The sequence below is a fragment of the Dermacentor silvarum genome, chromosome 4 (assembly GCF_013339745.2).
Source record: "Dermacentor silvarum isolate Dsil-2018 chromosome 4, BIME_Dsil_1.4, whole genome shotgun sequence".
Lineage (NCBI taxonomy): Eukaryota > Metazoa > Arthropoda > Arachnida > Ixodida > Ixodidae > Dermacentor > Dermacentor silvarum.
The window spans coordinates 150,491,934-150,507,061 of record NC_051157.2 but is presented as its reverse complement, the minus strand read 5'-3'; the positions used below and the strand labels follow the sequence as shown (position 1 = coordinate 150,507,061).

At 45.0% G+C, this 15,128-nt stretch overlaps 1 protein-coding gene across 1 annotated transcript in view; it reads left to right on the top strand.

The window, feature by feature from the left end:
* The window catches only part of LOC119450743 (phagosome assembly factor 1-like), a 66,433-nt gene that overhangs the window by 21,178 nt on the left and 30,127 nt on the right, over window positions 1-15,128 (top strand). The window contains 2 exon segments of the mRNA XM_049666179.1: window positions 11,150-11,262; window positions 12,945-13,021. Of these exon segments, the coding sequence (XP_049522136.1) occupies window positions 11,150-11,262; window positions 12,945-13,021 (190 nt within the window).

Sequence of the window (15,128 nt, the reverse complement as noted above, 5' to 3'; positions counted from 1 at the left end):
TAAAGGCAAAAATAGGCATCAAGTGTCATGTTGTTCTTATCGTTCACGTGAGATTTCCAGGGATGACTACGTTGCTTCGGACTCTGCCGCTTCGCTTGGGTTGAACACTGGCACTGCTTTTGTGTTGTACATTTGTAGCGTTCCATGCTTGGTGAACTCCAAGAGTTGTCTGAATTAACTAGTGTGCCGTCAAGTACAGCTGGATTAGTGAGAGTTTGATTCCATTAAGTAATGCATACCGGTACCAGAGAAAGAGTCCGTATTATCCAGTTTTCAGGATTCACGAGGATCGAATTAACAAATTTTTACTGAGCACATATAGCACACAATAGCCATTGGATCAACAGGCATCCTGCCCACTAGCTTGAGCAATCAGCATTCACCAGAAGTGATCAACTTGAATGTGAACAATCCATTGTGTAGTGCTTGTTGCAGTGATAAGTGGTGACACAGTCGGTTTTTTGTGTCTGATGGCTGGCACCCTTTCTTGCGATTATTTCAGCAACGCGTTGTGGCCAACCCTTCATGTATAGTTATGTGTAGCTTGTGTTTTATGCAACTTCCTATTTTGTGAAACGGGTATTAAGTAGGGGTTTGCGAATACTCGAATATCACCTAAGGGAATCCAGTAGTAAACATTCGAATGATTCAATTCATGAATAGATTATCTGCTATTAAATTTTTCAAATATTCTATATACAGTCAACGACCAATTTTCCGGACGCCCGATTTTTTGTACGTGCACAATAATTCGGACGCCTTCGTGGCACCACCACGTAACCTGTAGAGTCAATGTATAAGAACGTCTGAAATTTTGAACGTAAAATACTTTCGCCGTCCTATTTGCCAGACTTGTTGTCATGACCACAGGTCCGAAGCAGCATTAATAGAATCCACCATCGTGGCATTTTGATTATCTCACCGCCTCGAACAGGCGCCCTCACACGTAGATCCGCTGGCAACCGTAGCGACCACCGCGGCAGTGCTAGGCCTAGCTACTTCAACATTCGCTACTAAGCTTCTTGCTGTTTGGTGTTGCGTTTTTCATAGAACAATTAGCCGCTGTTAGCAATGGCATAGACTCCACCTTTTTAATCCTCGCCATGGCTTGCAACGCACCAAAGCACGGCGCATTGCATAATGACGGTTCCCGAAAGTCAGCTTCGCCTCATGCACTGAAGCATACGCGAAGTATTGCGGTGAAGCATACCATGAGTGGGAAGGGGCATTCGTCACGGGATTTGCTGTGTATTCCTTAATTATACAGTGCAGTCCACTTATAACGATACCACATATAACAATATATCGGTTATAACGATGAGTTGACTTAAGAGTATCAACTTATGCATTAGGGCTATAAGAAAAAAAACATATATAACGATACGTTATTCACCACGTATTGGATATAACGATCAAAATTTTGCTTCTGGGCAGCGTTTTTCATGCAGAATCGTGAAATTTGTGTTGCCAAGTTGCCCGTAACCGGCATGAGGCGGAAGTTTGCCTACACGAGTTCGTATCTGCCGCCATTACCGCGCAGCGCATCCTTCCCACGTGCCGATTGTGAACGAAAGCCACGGAGATCAACAGAAAAGGCGGGCTTCGTGCACCACGACGCAACGCCCACGGGCAAGACCAACACGGTGGAGTCCACTGACATTTGAACACGTCGCTACCGACAATGAAATAGGTGGTGCTTCGATGGAGGAGTTTCCGAGTGCAGATAGTGCTGCCTCGTTCTGTGAAGAGATCTCCGACGGGGCGATCGTTGTCGCGACGGACGGCGGCGTTGTGCAACGGAGGCTACGACAGCAGCGGCAGTGCCGACGGGATTGACATTGGCCCGTCTTTGACACCGACCCCGATGTTCAACCGAAATGCAATGTCGTCGATCGAGTCGCTCATTGATTTCATGCCGGCTAAATTATATCCGCCAGTGTTCGCGCAGCAGCTGGATGCGATGCACACGGCGGTTGTGAATCCGAAACTTTCGCGAAAGCAAGTGCAGATTTCTGACTATTTCGGCGCGCCTAACGATTGAGATGCTATTTAGAGATATAAATAAGTATTTTATTTTTCACAGGCTACTTTCTACAACGTCGATATTTATATCGCAAGTGGCAAATTTGGTTTCGGGACTGCAAAGATGTATTCGGATTTTTTTCTTTTTAATTTCAGCACTACAGATATAGCAATGATCGGTTATAACAATCGGATTTTTCGTTGTTCTTACCAGATTTTTCGTTGTTCAGTATCGTTATAAGTGGACTGTACAGTACATGCGTGTACCCGCTGTCAGTTATCACATTACGAGCACTGATACCTCACAAAGTGTACTGGCAGGCCTTTAGAGCTATTTTGGACGTACCTGTGGCGTTTTGAGCCCTTGGGGGCAGGAAAGGCATGCATTAATTTTTTTGGACTGCCTGATTTTTCGGACGTTTTCGTGGCCCTTAGGGAGTCCGAAAAAGCGGACGTTGACTGTTTTCAGTGTACTGACGCACGCAGTGCCACATGTCACAAGTGCTGCGGAGCCCCGTCCAAGCGAGTGTTTCGCTTCATTTTTGGTGCAAAAGGAGCACCAAGCGCCCAGGATGACAGGGTGGCAGACTGTCTCTCCAGCGCTCGTAGACGTCTGCCCAGTGTGGGGATCACACACACAGTGACCGAACACCACAATGTGCAGAATGGCGCCGCATCGGCCGGGTCCATCTCTGCTGGTAAAAGGCTCCTGCGTGTCGACAGGATCAGTTGAAATGTTACACGAAGTGGACAGAGAGAACGACAAAAAAAGGAGCGCATTTCGTAAAGTACGAAGATCGGGCCAATTAAGCCGCCGATGGGCACGCTGATCGTTCAGCTGAATGTGCACCATCAATCTAACTTGCATGCGTCATCTCGGAACCGATCACTGATGAGACACCCATAAGAACATATTAGTGGCAAGCATTCCACGACTGCTTGTGGCCCGTTACTCCTTCAGCCAGTTGTGAATTTTTGTCCCGGCCACACTGCCTCGGTTATTGGCTATTAGGCCTAAGCGCTGCTTCACCGGATGTCAGTAACTAAAGTTTCGGTTTGGTGCCAAATTGATGCTGATCTATTCACATCAGCTATTTGGAAAGCCAAGAAACTGCGTCGCAAACACAAGCAAGTGCACAGAATGGCAGCAAAGTTGTTTGCGGCTGCCATCTTTGTGAGACACGAAACGGTAGCCTCTCATTCACGACACCGTTTAGAGATGCACATCGATCTCTTTTTGTAGCTTCGAGCCCCCTCTCAGAAGGCTAGCTTTGGATTTACATAGCCGGCACGAAAGTTTCATGACCAAGTTGTAAACATATGCGTGGATAGTGGATGCACAAAAGGGGAAGGAAGTAAGAGCGTCACGCGAACTTGCCGTGACCCTCCAATTTCAGAATCCTTACAAGTGGCAAATCATGCCGAAACTCACATGAAATGGCAGTGGACAGCGCCTGATCTTTATCGCTAGTGCCGGCTATGTGCAGAGCAGTGACCATGTCATGTCATGCGCAGTCCTTTCGTATGTTGCAGAGATTGGTTTTATGCTAACCCGCCTGCCGGAAGTTAGGCTAGCCCTTCTGTATTTTGGAAGAATGCTGGAAAGGAAAACTTTTCCCAAAATAAAAGATTGCCGCAAAACAGAGGTCCACTATTAAACTGAGAACCTCAGTGGTATTCAGTGCAACAGAACGTCACTAATGAATTATTTTCAGTGAAAAAAGAGCATTTGCTTCTATCGAACAAAAGTTCTATCGATAAAAATAAACCTTTTTTTCAAGACCTTCGTGTACTAGAACTGAGCTGAGTGGTGGCACACTAATTTGGTGTTCCTTTTAATAAGAGTAGACTGTACCGTATATCTTGATTTCTACTTACTTAAGTTACTGAGATCTTGCTGCATTCTTGTTATGCAATGCTAGGAGGCTCCTGAGCATGTGCAGCACCGTAATTTGTTGCCCAAAATTTGTAAACGTTCAATTTTGTGAAAAAAATTTAAAATATTCAATTTGATATTTGGCTTTTCTTTTTCTCAATTGGATTTGAAATCTGCTATTTGGTATTACCACAGCCCTAATATTAAGTAATCCATACTGTTAAGCTCGCCAATTTCCTTCAAACTCCAAGCCTATATCTTGAAGTGGATAGGATATGTTAAGCTTGCCCTGACCACACCTGACTCTAACTTGAAGCTGTGAAATCAATTTAACGTATACAATTGATTTCCGTTAATTTTGACCCTAACGGGACTGACTTGATTGATCGAAATATCCGGCTGGTTGAATTAAGCAAGATATATAATAATGTCGGAATCTGAAGTCTTTGCTCGAATCTAGCACGGCCCCAAATCAAATGTGAACCCATTTTCTATGTTTCTGAAGTAGAAAACTTACATAGAAATTACGTTAAAGTGCCTGAACAAACTAGAAATCTAACGCACACCCAATTTTTAGCAAGGAAAATATGTGTGCACAATGGCAGCCGGTTTCCTAAAGTCAGCTTCGCCGCAGTGCATTTGTGTTATGTGGTCAAGCATAGCAAACACTGCAAAGGCAGGTTTGGTTTCGTATCCAATTGCATCGTGCAAGCAACATTATGCCCAATTTTAATATAAAAAGAAAAAAAAAAGGTGTGCATTAGAATTGCGTTGATTCTGTAATGAGAAATTGTGAGCTACGGTTATTGCTTCAAAATGTTCCTAGGGCAGCCCGAAAATAGGCATTTTCGATGGCAGATTTTTTTTAATGTGTGTTCAATGCATTCATTGTCCCTAAGCTCCCCTGAGACAGACACTGCCACTAAAGTGGTCGTTGTTGGGGTCTCCATAAGGCTCAAGCACATGCATACTGAATCTTCAAGTTCGAATTATCTGGTGAAGGCCAATTTTAGGATCGAAATAACGAATGTTTGGGTCCATAGAAATGCATCGGCGCATGCAGGGACCTTCAATCTGGATCGATTTAACCGGAGTCAAATTAATGGAAGGTATACAGTAATTAGTGACCCATCCCGAATGCAGGTCAAGCTGTTCCCACAGAAGCATGCTGCATCTTCTTTTCCATGCCTTCGTGCTCCAAGAAAATAGTTTCAGTTTGCATGGGCACGAAGAGGAGGCGTTTCTGCGGTTCAACAACAAGCATGCTGTGGTCAGGCACTGCACTCATGTAACAGCCAATATTGGCAAGTGCACAAATGAATAACACAGCTTGTAGCAAAGAGACACACACGCAGTAGTAGCGGGAGCTGCAAAGAGTGAATTAGGAGTTGGATATTTGACCTTGCCTGGCATCTAGAAACCTTCCACGCACTCAGATTAAAAGGTGCACCTGCAAAAGGGGGTCTTTTTACAGGTAGGCATACTGTTTACAATTTCCATCTTCAGGGTTCACAATAGGCAGCACCTGAGCAAGATGAAGGTAGGGACAGGAATATAGCAGGAGAAGCTGGAAGAGGACGACTCGCATGAGGTGATTCGTAGGTGCAGAAATACATGTTCCCTTTGATCCAGGCAAGGCGGAGGTCCACAGGAATATGTACAGTGTCTGAAAAACGGGAGCGTCAGCCTGGAAAGCCAACGTTTTGACAAGAAGAATTCCCCATGTCAAAACGTTAGGGAGTTTTAGAAGCGTCATTGCATACTCGAAGCCTCACGCCCTGCTTGCTTTCTTTTTTACACCCAGCAGTTAACGTCCCCAAACTTTGGTTGTGCTAAACCTAAAACTTCCTATTGATACCAAACTGAGCCTCTCCTCATTCCCTTTGATGGTAATTGTCTACTTCATTCCTGACTGGTCACTGACTGCACTTGACTTGTGCCTGCCTTTTTTCTTGTGTCACTGTTGTTTGCAGTTGCTTTATGCATCTAGTGTTCTTCCCCTTCCCTCTCGTTTCATTCTTTCTTTATGCTCGGCTTTCTTATCATTTCTTTTACCCTTCTCTGCCAGCATATATCGGTAACCAGACGACTTTGTTATGGTTAACGTTCCTGCCTTTCCCCTCTTTTTGTCTTTCTGCCTGCAGCTGTTTTCACCATCATCATCATCACCACCACCTACGGAATATTGCATTGCATGACAAAGGCCTGTGCTGCCCAGTGCTCTCCCTGTCCTGCAGAAAGAACGCTTGCTTTGCAGCCACAAATTCCCTAGCCTCATCATCGCCTCATCTGCTTCTCACCGCCAGCTGCCGACCGTTGTTTCCTTGCCCTCGGTACCTTTTCTGTCAGTTAATCTGGGCTAATATAATGTAAGGATTCCTTTCACGCAATTCTGTTCCTTTCTTGTCATCAGCCAGACAGGACCAGTTGATTCCAGCAATAACACAGGTACTAGTGATGTGCAAAAAGGGAAAGAATTTGAATGGAATCGCTACATTATCCTGGCCCTGTGTTTGGAACAACCCGTTCTGTTCAGTTTTTCCTCCCAATGGACCCTTTTCATAATTGTGAAGCTAGCTTTCCTGCGAGGCTGTTCGCAAAACTAGTGGCAGTGTAGTCATTTTTTCAAACATTGTGCACAAGCACAATTAGCTTGTATTATGACATGGAAAATGTCGACGGAGCTCTCGTGATGAAACCATGCGCAAGAGGGGAAGCCTCGGCATGCGTAGCTAAGCAATTCGTCTTCATTTGAATGATGACCAGCGTGGCCCGTACTCGCGCAAATTCTAGGAAATGTGTAGTGCGGGGAAGTGCACTTGCAAATTATGAAAAGGGTTTATTTCATCACAAACCCCCGTATTCAGAAATGGGCCTTAACTCGAAGCCAGTGTTTGGTCAGAATAATGCCTGACGTGAAGGTGCCAAATCAAATGCAATAAGCGTCTTGGGCACGTTCACGCCAGGCGTCGTCTAGATCAAGTCAAGCATGGGCTTCAAGTTGAGGTGCATTACTGAATGTGGGGGTAAGACCATAAAGTCACGTTTGCTCTACTTCATCCTGAATCAAAATTGTGACAGCCTGTTTAATGCGCTGCAATTCTTCCGGGCAAATTGTGATCTGCTTTGTGGCTGTGACATGCTGCTTCTTCCGAGACCAACATCGCACATTTCGTTCCTGACCACTGGTGCTGCATCCCGACTGGGGCAGAATGCAAACACGCTTGTCCACTGAGATTTTGGCGCATGTTAAATTGCAGATGCCTGAAATTCATCTCAACCAACTCTAGAGTACAGCATGTCTCATAGCCAAACCATTGCTTTGGCTGGTAAAACCTGGACGCGCTGTGGTAGCACGGTGGCTATAGCATAGTGTTGCTTAGCTCGAGGTTGCAGGTTCAATCCCAGTCGTGGGGGCCACATTTCGATAGAGCTAAATGCAAAATTTAGCACCTTCGATTTGCACCTTCGATTTAGGTGGACGTTAAAGAACCCTAAATGGTCCATATCAATCTGGAGTCCCCCATTACGGCGTGCCTCATAATCAGATCGTAGTTTTGGCATGCAAAACCCTGCAGTGTAATTAAACTGTTTTTACCTTGCAACTCTCATTGGGAATTTTTTTCATGCTAATTGCTGGCACTGCAGCAGTGTCACGAGTAGTCGGACTCGCATGTAGATATACATGACTGCATGAAAAAAGCCCTCCGAGCGTGCCTGTTCTCCTCAGAAGCGTCTTGTTTGCTCTCCGTGTCCCCGCATAACCTGAAACCATGTTTATATTGACCGCGCCTTCCAGCGACATACCAGGATCACTCGTGGTTGCCAGATGCCATAGGCGAAACCAAAACTTGCTGAGGCAAATGTGTGTGCTGCCACATCACTCAACGTGCACAAAATGTCATGTGCATTGCCTTAGTAACTAACAGTTATGGTCAAACCAATGACAATTAAACTTCCGCTACTTGCACATTTCCAAAAACTTATTTGAATAGTCCAACGAGATGTGTGTTTTGTTGTGACTGTCTCGTTTGTTTTATGTAGAGGTAGGCGAATATCAACTTATTCGAATACAGATTGAATACAAATAGTAAGCATTGACATTTGAATAGTCAAACACCAACTCGTATATATACGGCGAGAATATCTATTTTAATATCATTTTAATATAATTAGGTGCTGTTCCTGTACTGACTAGGGCAAAAATAACAGCTATCAAATGATTACAGTAAAATCTCGTTACTATGAACCCCACATTAACGAAATTTTCAGATTAACAAACTTTTCAGAAATCCCCTTCTGACTTCTTATAGTTTCAATGTAAAAATATTTCAGTACTACGAACTTCAAAATACCCAACTTTTCAGAATAAAGATTGTTATTCAGTATTCGTTTCATGTTAACAATGCCTCAGTACTACGAACTCATATTCCAACATTTGGGATTCTTAGATTTCCATGTATCCAGTCACTGCAGCCGAAACAGGAGGCTAGCAGATGACAAGGCGCAGAAAGCGGACACCGTGGCACACGGGTCCGGAAAACCTGAGACGGCGCCTGAGGGGAAAAATAAAACTACGCTGGTACGCAGCATCGGCACATCGGAAAGCGGGGCGGCCGCCTCTCGAAAGGCCAATCGCCCATGCTCGATGATCACTCCACAAGTTCCAAAAAAGACTCGAAAGCAGCCTAAAGATCACGCGAATCGGTGACAGCAGCATGTCACAAGGGAAGCAGCTGTCAATCGCGCGCACATACAGGTTCTTTCGCGCACGCCTTTTCCGCACCATCCAGCCCTCGGATGACACGCCGGCGTGCGTTGCAATGGATTCGTCCCTGGTTTAGGACGGTGCCCTTGCGCTCTACAGCGGCGCAGTGTGTCCGAAGGCCCAGCGTGGACGGATATTCCAACAGCGCAGCTCAGTAGAGCAGCGGGGCCAGAAGGCGCGCATCAGGTCGGGCATCACCACAAAATACTTTGGCCCTCGACTCGCGCCTTTTTGTTCCAAGGCAGAGTAACAGTGGGTGAGCAAAACAGTCAGGCGAGCCATTCTTTCTGAGAAGGTCCCGAAGTGGCGATTGTCACGCACAGGACCGTTCGAACACTAGCTGAGGCGACGACTTGTCAGGTTTTGCGAGCACATGTTTTGCCGACCCTTGCAATGGAGGCACGTATCTTCCTTCTTTTACCTTTCTTTCTACTTGCCTCTTTCGCGCTTTCTGTGGCGTTTAGTAGCTACGCGCATGGAGAAATGGAACCTCCGTACTCGCGGGGTTGCCACACGGTCACACTTCGTACTTTCCGGGCGGTGTCAGTTACGCGCGCTTGCGCTTTAAAATAGTTCAGGCGTCCGCCTCAAGTGAGACAGTTGCGGTGTCCACGGCAAGGATTGTGATAATAAACAATAAACATTGCACTTTGGAGGCGACATGGAGCTTCCTTTTTGTCGGTAGTTTTCTCGGCGTCAGCGTCTGTTTTGAGCGCGTCACTCTTATTACACGGTGCTTCGGTGGTGCGTGGCGTCGGAATCTATGGCAAATAGCAACAGCGCGGGTCGAGAGCCAACAGCGATGTCTTCGCGGATAGCTCATATGGTCACAACTTATGAACTGATAAGTTAATGGGCGGAATGTTTAATTTCTGGACTTTCACTATAACGACTTTTCAGAATAACGAACCATTTACTGCGGTCCACTGAAGTTCATTATATCGAGATTTTACGGTAATTTTAAATACATCACAAATTGTCAATAATAAAAAACTGTGTGAATAGCCTTTCAACAACTTTATAGCTTGGTTGCAAACAAGCTCTCCAAGAAAGATTGGCTGTTGTATGACTAACCTTTCAAAAACGCTAAATAAGTGGTTGCCGGAAAAAGGTCGGAAGTTGTGGAAAATAATGAAAAAAAAAATACTGCTGAAGGACTTGTTTTGCTTTGACAGCTGTAAAAGGGCCTGTTGCAGTTAAAACGTAGTTAGTTGTAGCATAAAAGATAAAACTGCTACATGGCTACACTGCCAGACTGACTACAAGCAAGTTGACAGGTTGTCGTCAGTAGGCTTCCGCCCCGACACTGGAAAAGAAATAAAGCTTACATTTTCCGTTTTGTTCTTTCGTTGCTTCGAAAACTAGTCGTCGTTCCTTTCTAATAATTTGCGATACATACTTTAGTTTAGCAGACTAAGAACTGTAAACAGACTTTATCATTTGGTTGTGATGAAATATTTGGTTTGTTATGAGTATTTGAATATACAGAATAACTTACTTTTCAAATACTAATACATTTAACAACTAATTTTTTGGACATGCTCGATAATTTGGACGCCTTTGTGGCACTGCCACGCACATCGTGATAAAACGAATGTTTAAGAATGTCTGAAATTTCAGAAGCTGAAACCCTTTGCTGGCTGATTTTCCTGACTTTTTGCCGTGATTGCAGTTCCAAAACAGCAATAATCAAAGCCACTAGCCATCATTTTGATTTTCTCGCTGTCTTGAGCCAGCGGTCTCGCACGCCGATTTACTGGCAGCTTTAGCCAGCACCGCGGCTACGAATGCTAGGCCTAGCTGCTTCGATGTTTGATACGCAGCTTCCTTTTGTTCGGTGCTGTTTTTTTTTTTTATTGAAAGTATTCACCGCTTACTGCAATGGTGGCAACACTGTCTTTGTCATTCTCGCCTATGGCTTCAAAGTGTGGAAAGCACAGCAAGGGTGAAAAATTATATAATGCCGGTTTCCAAAAGTCAACTTCGCCGCTATATAGGAGTGTTACTCGGTGAAGCATATGCGATGTATTGCAGTGAAGCATATTAAGAATGGAAAGGGGCCACTGTCACGGGACTTGCTATGTATTCCTTAATTATAAGCGCGTGCACCCACTCTCTCTTGTTGCAGTACGAGCACCGATGTGCTTAATAAGTGTACTGGCAGGCCTTCAGAGCTATTTTGGACTTTCCTGTGCATCAATTTGAGCCCTTGGGGGCAGCAAAAGGCATGCATTTATTTTTTCGTACCTTCTCGCAGCCCCTAAGGAGTCTGATAAAATAGGACTTTGACTGCAGTTAGTCTGTAGTATTGAATTCGTATTCAGAACTACATATTTGCATGCACCTCTAGTTTTATGCTCTGTGGAGGTGTGTACAAATTCACTGTGTAGTTGCCGGGGTGACTGTTAAACACAAGCAAGTTGTCGTGTTGCCTGTGGCATCGGTGAAGGAGTATCCCAACCGAACGCTATGTTGTCCTGCAGGCCTCCCCCCTTGCCCCTGTGCTGTTTCGGCAACCAGAGCTTCCTCGAGGCACTGGAGGTGCTTCGGGAAGGGGACACGACCCTAGGTGTCCGGCTCACACTGCTCACCGAAGGTAATTGATGCCTTGTGCACTGCCTCTTAGCCAATGTCAGACACTTAGCCATCACCGACTCCTTCACCTACTCGCCGGTTAACTTGGGAGACCTCTCAGTACATTCTCCTCCTCATTGTTATCACCATCGTGACAAAAGCCTTTACCATCAATCTCCAGTCACTCCTGTGACAGCTGGCTCTGTCCTCTGTGTACAGATTGTCCAATCCATGGGTTTGTTTGCCGTCCTCGGCTGCATTTTACTTCCTCTATATGGCCTAAATAGATTACAAAAGAAAGGGTTTTCGGCTTATAGAAATACCTGTAGTCGCCAAGCTATTGTGTAGCCATGGAATGTAGGAAGTACAATACACGAGTGCCCTAAGAGGTGTTCCGCAACTGCAGAATTTTCACGAGAGTTAAAAGAGCAAAAGAGGGTGTCAGGTGTGGAAGCTATTCACTGAATGCTTTGGAAAGAGTACTCAAACTGGTACACTGGGAATGGTCAGTGTGAGGATCGGCGGGAACACCTCAGTCTAGGTGGCATTGTCCTGCTCAGCAATGCTAAAGATACTGTATTTACTCGTGTAAGGCCTGCACAATTTTTTTTCCCACCATCTGTTTTACAGGACCATACATGAGAGAGGCTTATGGCTACTCACTTTAGGGGAGACATGGGTTTTAAAGCCATCTTCTCCTATTTTTGAACCAAATTTGATAAAAGTTGGCATACATGTTTAGTTTCATTTTCTGATTCTAAGAATACAATCATTTTTTCGGTAGGTTCATTATTTCGTGAGATAATTAAAAGAAAATTTCTTTTGTTTTTAGAACAATGAACAAATAGCCACTGCACAAAAATATACATATGGCACATAGATCATTACTAAAAGCATAAGACACACATGATGGAAGCACTTTTATGATTCGGTCATTATTTCTTGTTTTTTAGCAAACTGAACTCCGGTGTTTTGAACATGGTCATGTAGTGGTCATGTTCTTACTTTAAAAACTGTATAACGTTAAACTTTAAGAACTGCAAAACCAAACATTTTTTAATCTGCTCCCTATGTTGTGTGCTCCAATAACGTAGCTTCATGCTGCAAAAAGAATTATTCTCTCTCTGATAGGTACTGACGTACCAAAGTAAAAGGCTTGCTGGGTGTGCAAAATTAGCATTTTGAGTAAATGAAGAAAACAAACCATCCTATAGTTTTAAAGTTAATATATTATCGTTGAAATATCAATATACGAGATAAAAAACTTGGCAGGTCAAGAGAATAATAGATCCTGAACCCTAAAATGCAATTTTACAAAACAATTGCATTTTGCAATTTTTAGGCCTAAAGACCCATGTCCCCTTAAGCCTCAAACTGCATTCAGACTGCTATGCAGAATAACGAACACATTTAATCAATAGTCCTCATCAAATTATCAATCAGCCAATGTTCTCTTGCCATACAATGTAAAACATTGTGCCCAGCACCACCGAGGCAGATGCTCCCCGCATGTAAACCAACTTTCCATGTCACTTGGGCACTGACGGTAAACGGTGCCACAGTATATCCTTGCGACCTGTATGGTAATCTGTACTGACAAGTGTTTTGTCATGTTTAAGAACATCTTTGCGTTTGCAACCAGAATGGAAAATTAGGCATGGTTGTTGTGGATAAACAGCTGACACTCCCTACACTCTCGCGCAGCGTACGAGACGTCTCGACTCTCTGGGCCCATCCAGAAGAAGTTGACACGGTGTGTGTACTTCGGTGACTCCGTTCAGGTAAGGTATAGCATGCCGCGACTTCAAGTCTGGACTGTTTCAAATTGCCACTGCAGTCATTAGTTCACTCAGAGCACCTGCTTTAGCAAATGCAAAGCTCTTGCTTGGCAAATGTTAGAAACCAACCTGCAAACACACTTAACTGTTTAGATTGTCGGGTAAAATTGGCATGCCCACGGCCCTCGGCCTCGACACCCCGAGCCACGCGGTTGGCGCATGCCTGCGCATCAACCGCGGTCCGGTACAAGCTCGAGGAAACAATAGACGACAACCACGTGTACACTCGGAAAGCATTTATTACGACTGCAACTAACACTTCGAGCAGGCCAGCTAGCTATAGTTGACATCGCTGAGGGTTCCCTCGAAGAGAATAATACGCTAGGTAAAGAAGGGCTTCCGACTTACCAACTGGGGAGGGAATACGGGGGGGCCGCGACGTTTGCCGCGGCAAGAACGCGGTTGACTAACCACATGGGGGAATACGGGAGCGGCAGCGGAGACTTCCGCCGTCGCCGCTTGCTGGAGACCAAAGAGACCTGGGCGATATCAGCGCGATCTCACGTGACCCACCCGGTGGCCCTGATAGCGCTTGCGATTCCCGCGCGCCGCCCGCGGAAGGAAAGTTTCCCCTCTCCCAATTCTCCCTGGCACGCATGCGCTTGACGCGACGTTCGCTGCCCGTGCGGCGGTTATGGGACCCGAGGATTCCCACAAGATTCACTCATGGCACTGCCGGTACTCTGCAAAGCCAGAGTGCACTGACGACTGAATTTTGCTCCATTTTGGGGCAATATTTCTTGAGGTTATCTACATAAAAATTCCTTAACTACTCCAGTGTGTTGATTCCTTTCCATGTTCCTCTGCGTTTGTAACAGCAGCTTACTTCAGACTAAAACATACATTTTGGAGTACTCTGTGCTTACAAAACGGCTGCTGAGTGATTACATGTCACCTTTCTATGTAGTAGCACGGAACAGGCATTTGTTGCTGTTCAAGTTTCAGTTTATGATGACGGTACCTGTTAATTACTGTGAACAAAAGTTGAAGATTTTGATTCATCCTGGCCAACTGAGGAGGTCAAGTGAAGAGCTGTCATTCCAAAACTTGTGATGTTTGTGAAGCTTGTGTGATCCCTTATCTCACCAGTATGGCTTTGTACTGCATCTTCACGGCATGTCATGCTATGCAGTGAAGAAGCAAAGTAAAGCAAGGCAAGGCCTCAGATTTCATTTTTGTCTGTTTGGAACAATTAGCACAAGTGCTGCCGAGTTCAGGCTCGGGGCATAAGAGGCAACGCATTCGGGCTCAGGCTGTGCAAAGTGATTTGCAGTAGCCAAACGAGAGAAAGGGCTGTGGCCTGAAGGGTGCAAAGTGGCAAGGAGTAGTCGGGGATTGAGAGAGGAAATGCTTCACCATTTTCTAAAATGCGTGGCAGAAGATGATGCATGGTGGTTTAGGTGCAACAGTCATACATAAGCAGTGGACACACGGAACAAAACAAATGCACTATCAAATCGTGTCTGGGTGTTCGTTGCTTGTGCACCGTTATTGAGCTGCTTAAAAATCTGAGCAGTCAGGACCAGGATTAGTTTCAATGTCCCCTCCTAAAAGCAGTAATTTGCTGAGGGAGACAACAACATACAGCAAGCAATAGAGCCGAGGGCACAGCAGTACCAGCTGAATAGGACCGCTTGAATGGTAACGTTTTCCGTAATCTTTTCTTACCTGCAGAGCAAAAAGCAGAGGATTGTTAGCGATCCGCATGCTTAGGGTGTCACCGTGCCCAGTGGTCACGCAGCCCAAGAAATGGCCACTTATACTCGTACCGCTTGATGTCGTTCCATGCAAGAGCTGCATACCGCACTCTGCCTGTTGTCGTCGAGTGATGTAGCAGTCTGAGTAGTGACGTCAAAATTTCTATTCAGTAGACATATTATAATCGGTAAAGTAAATTTTGCAGACCTTCATATGCTAGAACTGAGCTGTAATAAGTAATGGCATACTAAGTTGTAATTCTTTTAAGAGTAAACCGTGCTGTATATCTTGATTTCTACGTATCCGAAGTTACTGATAGCGTGCTAGATTTTTGTTATACACTGCTAGGAGA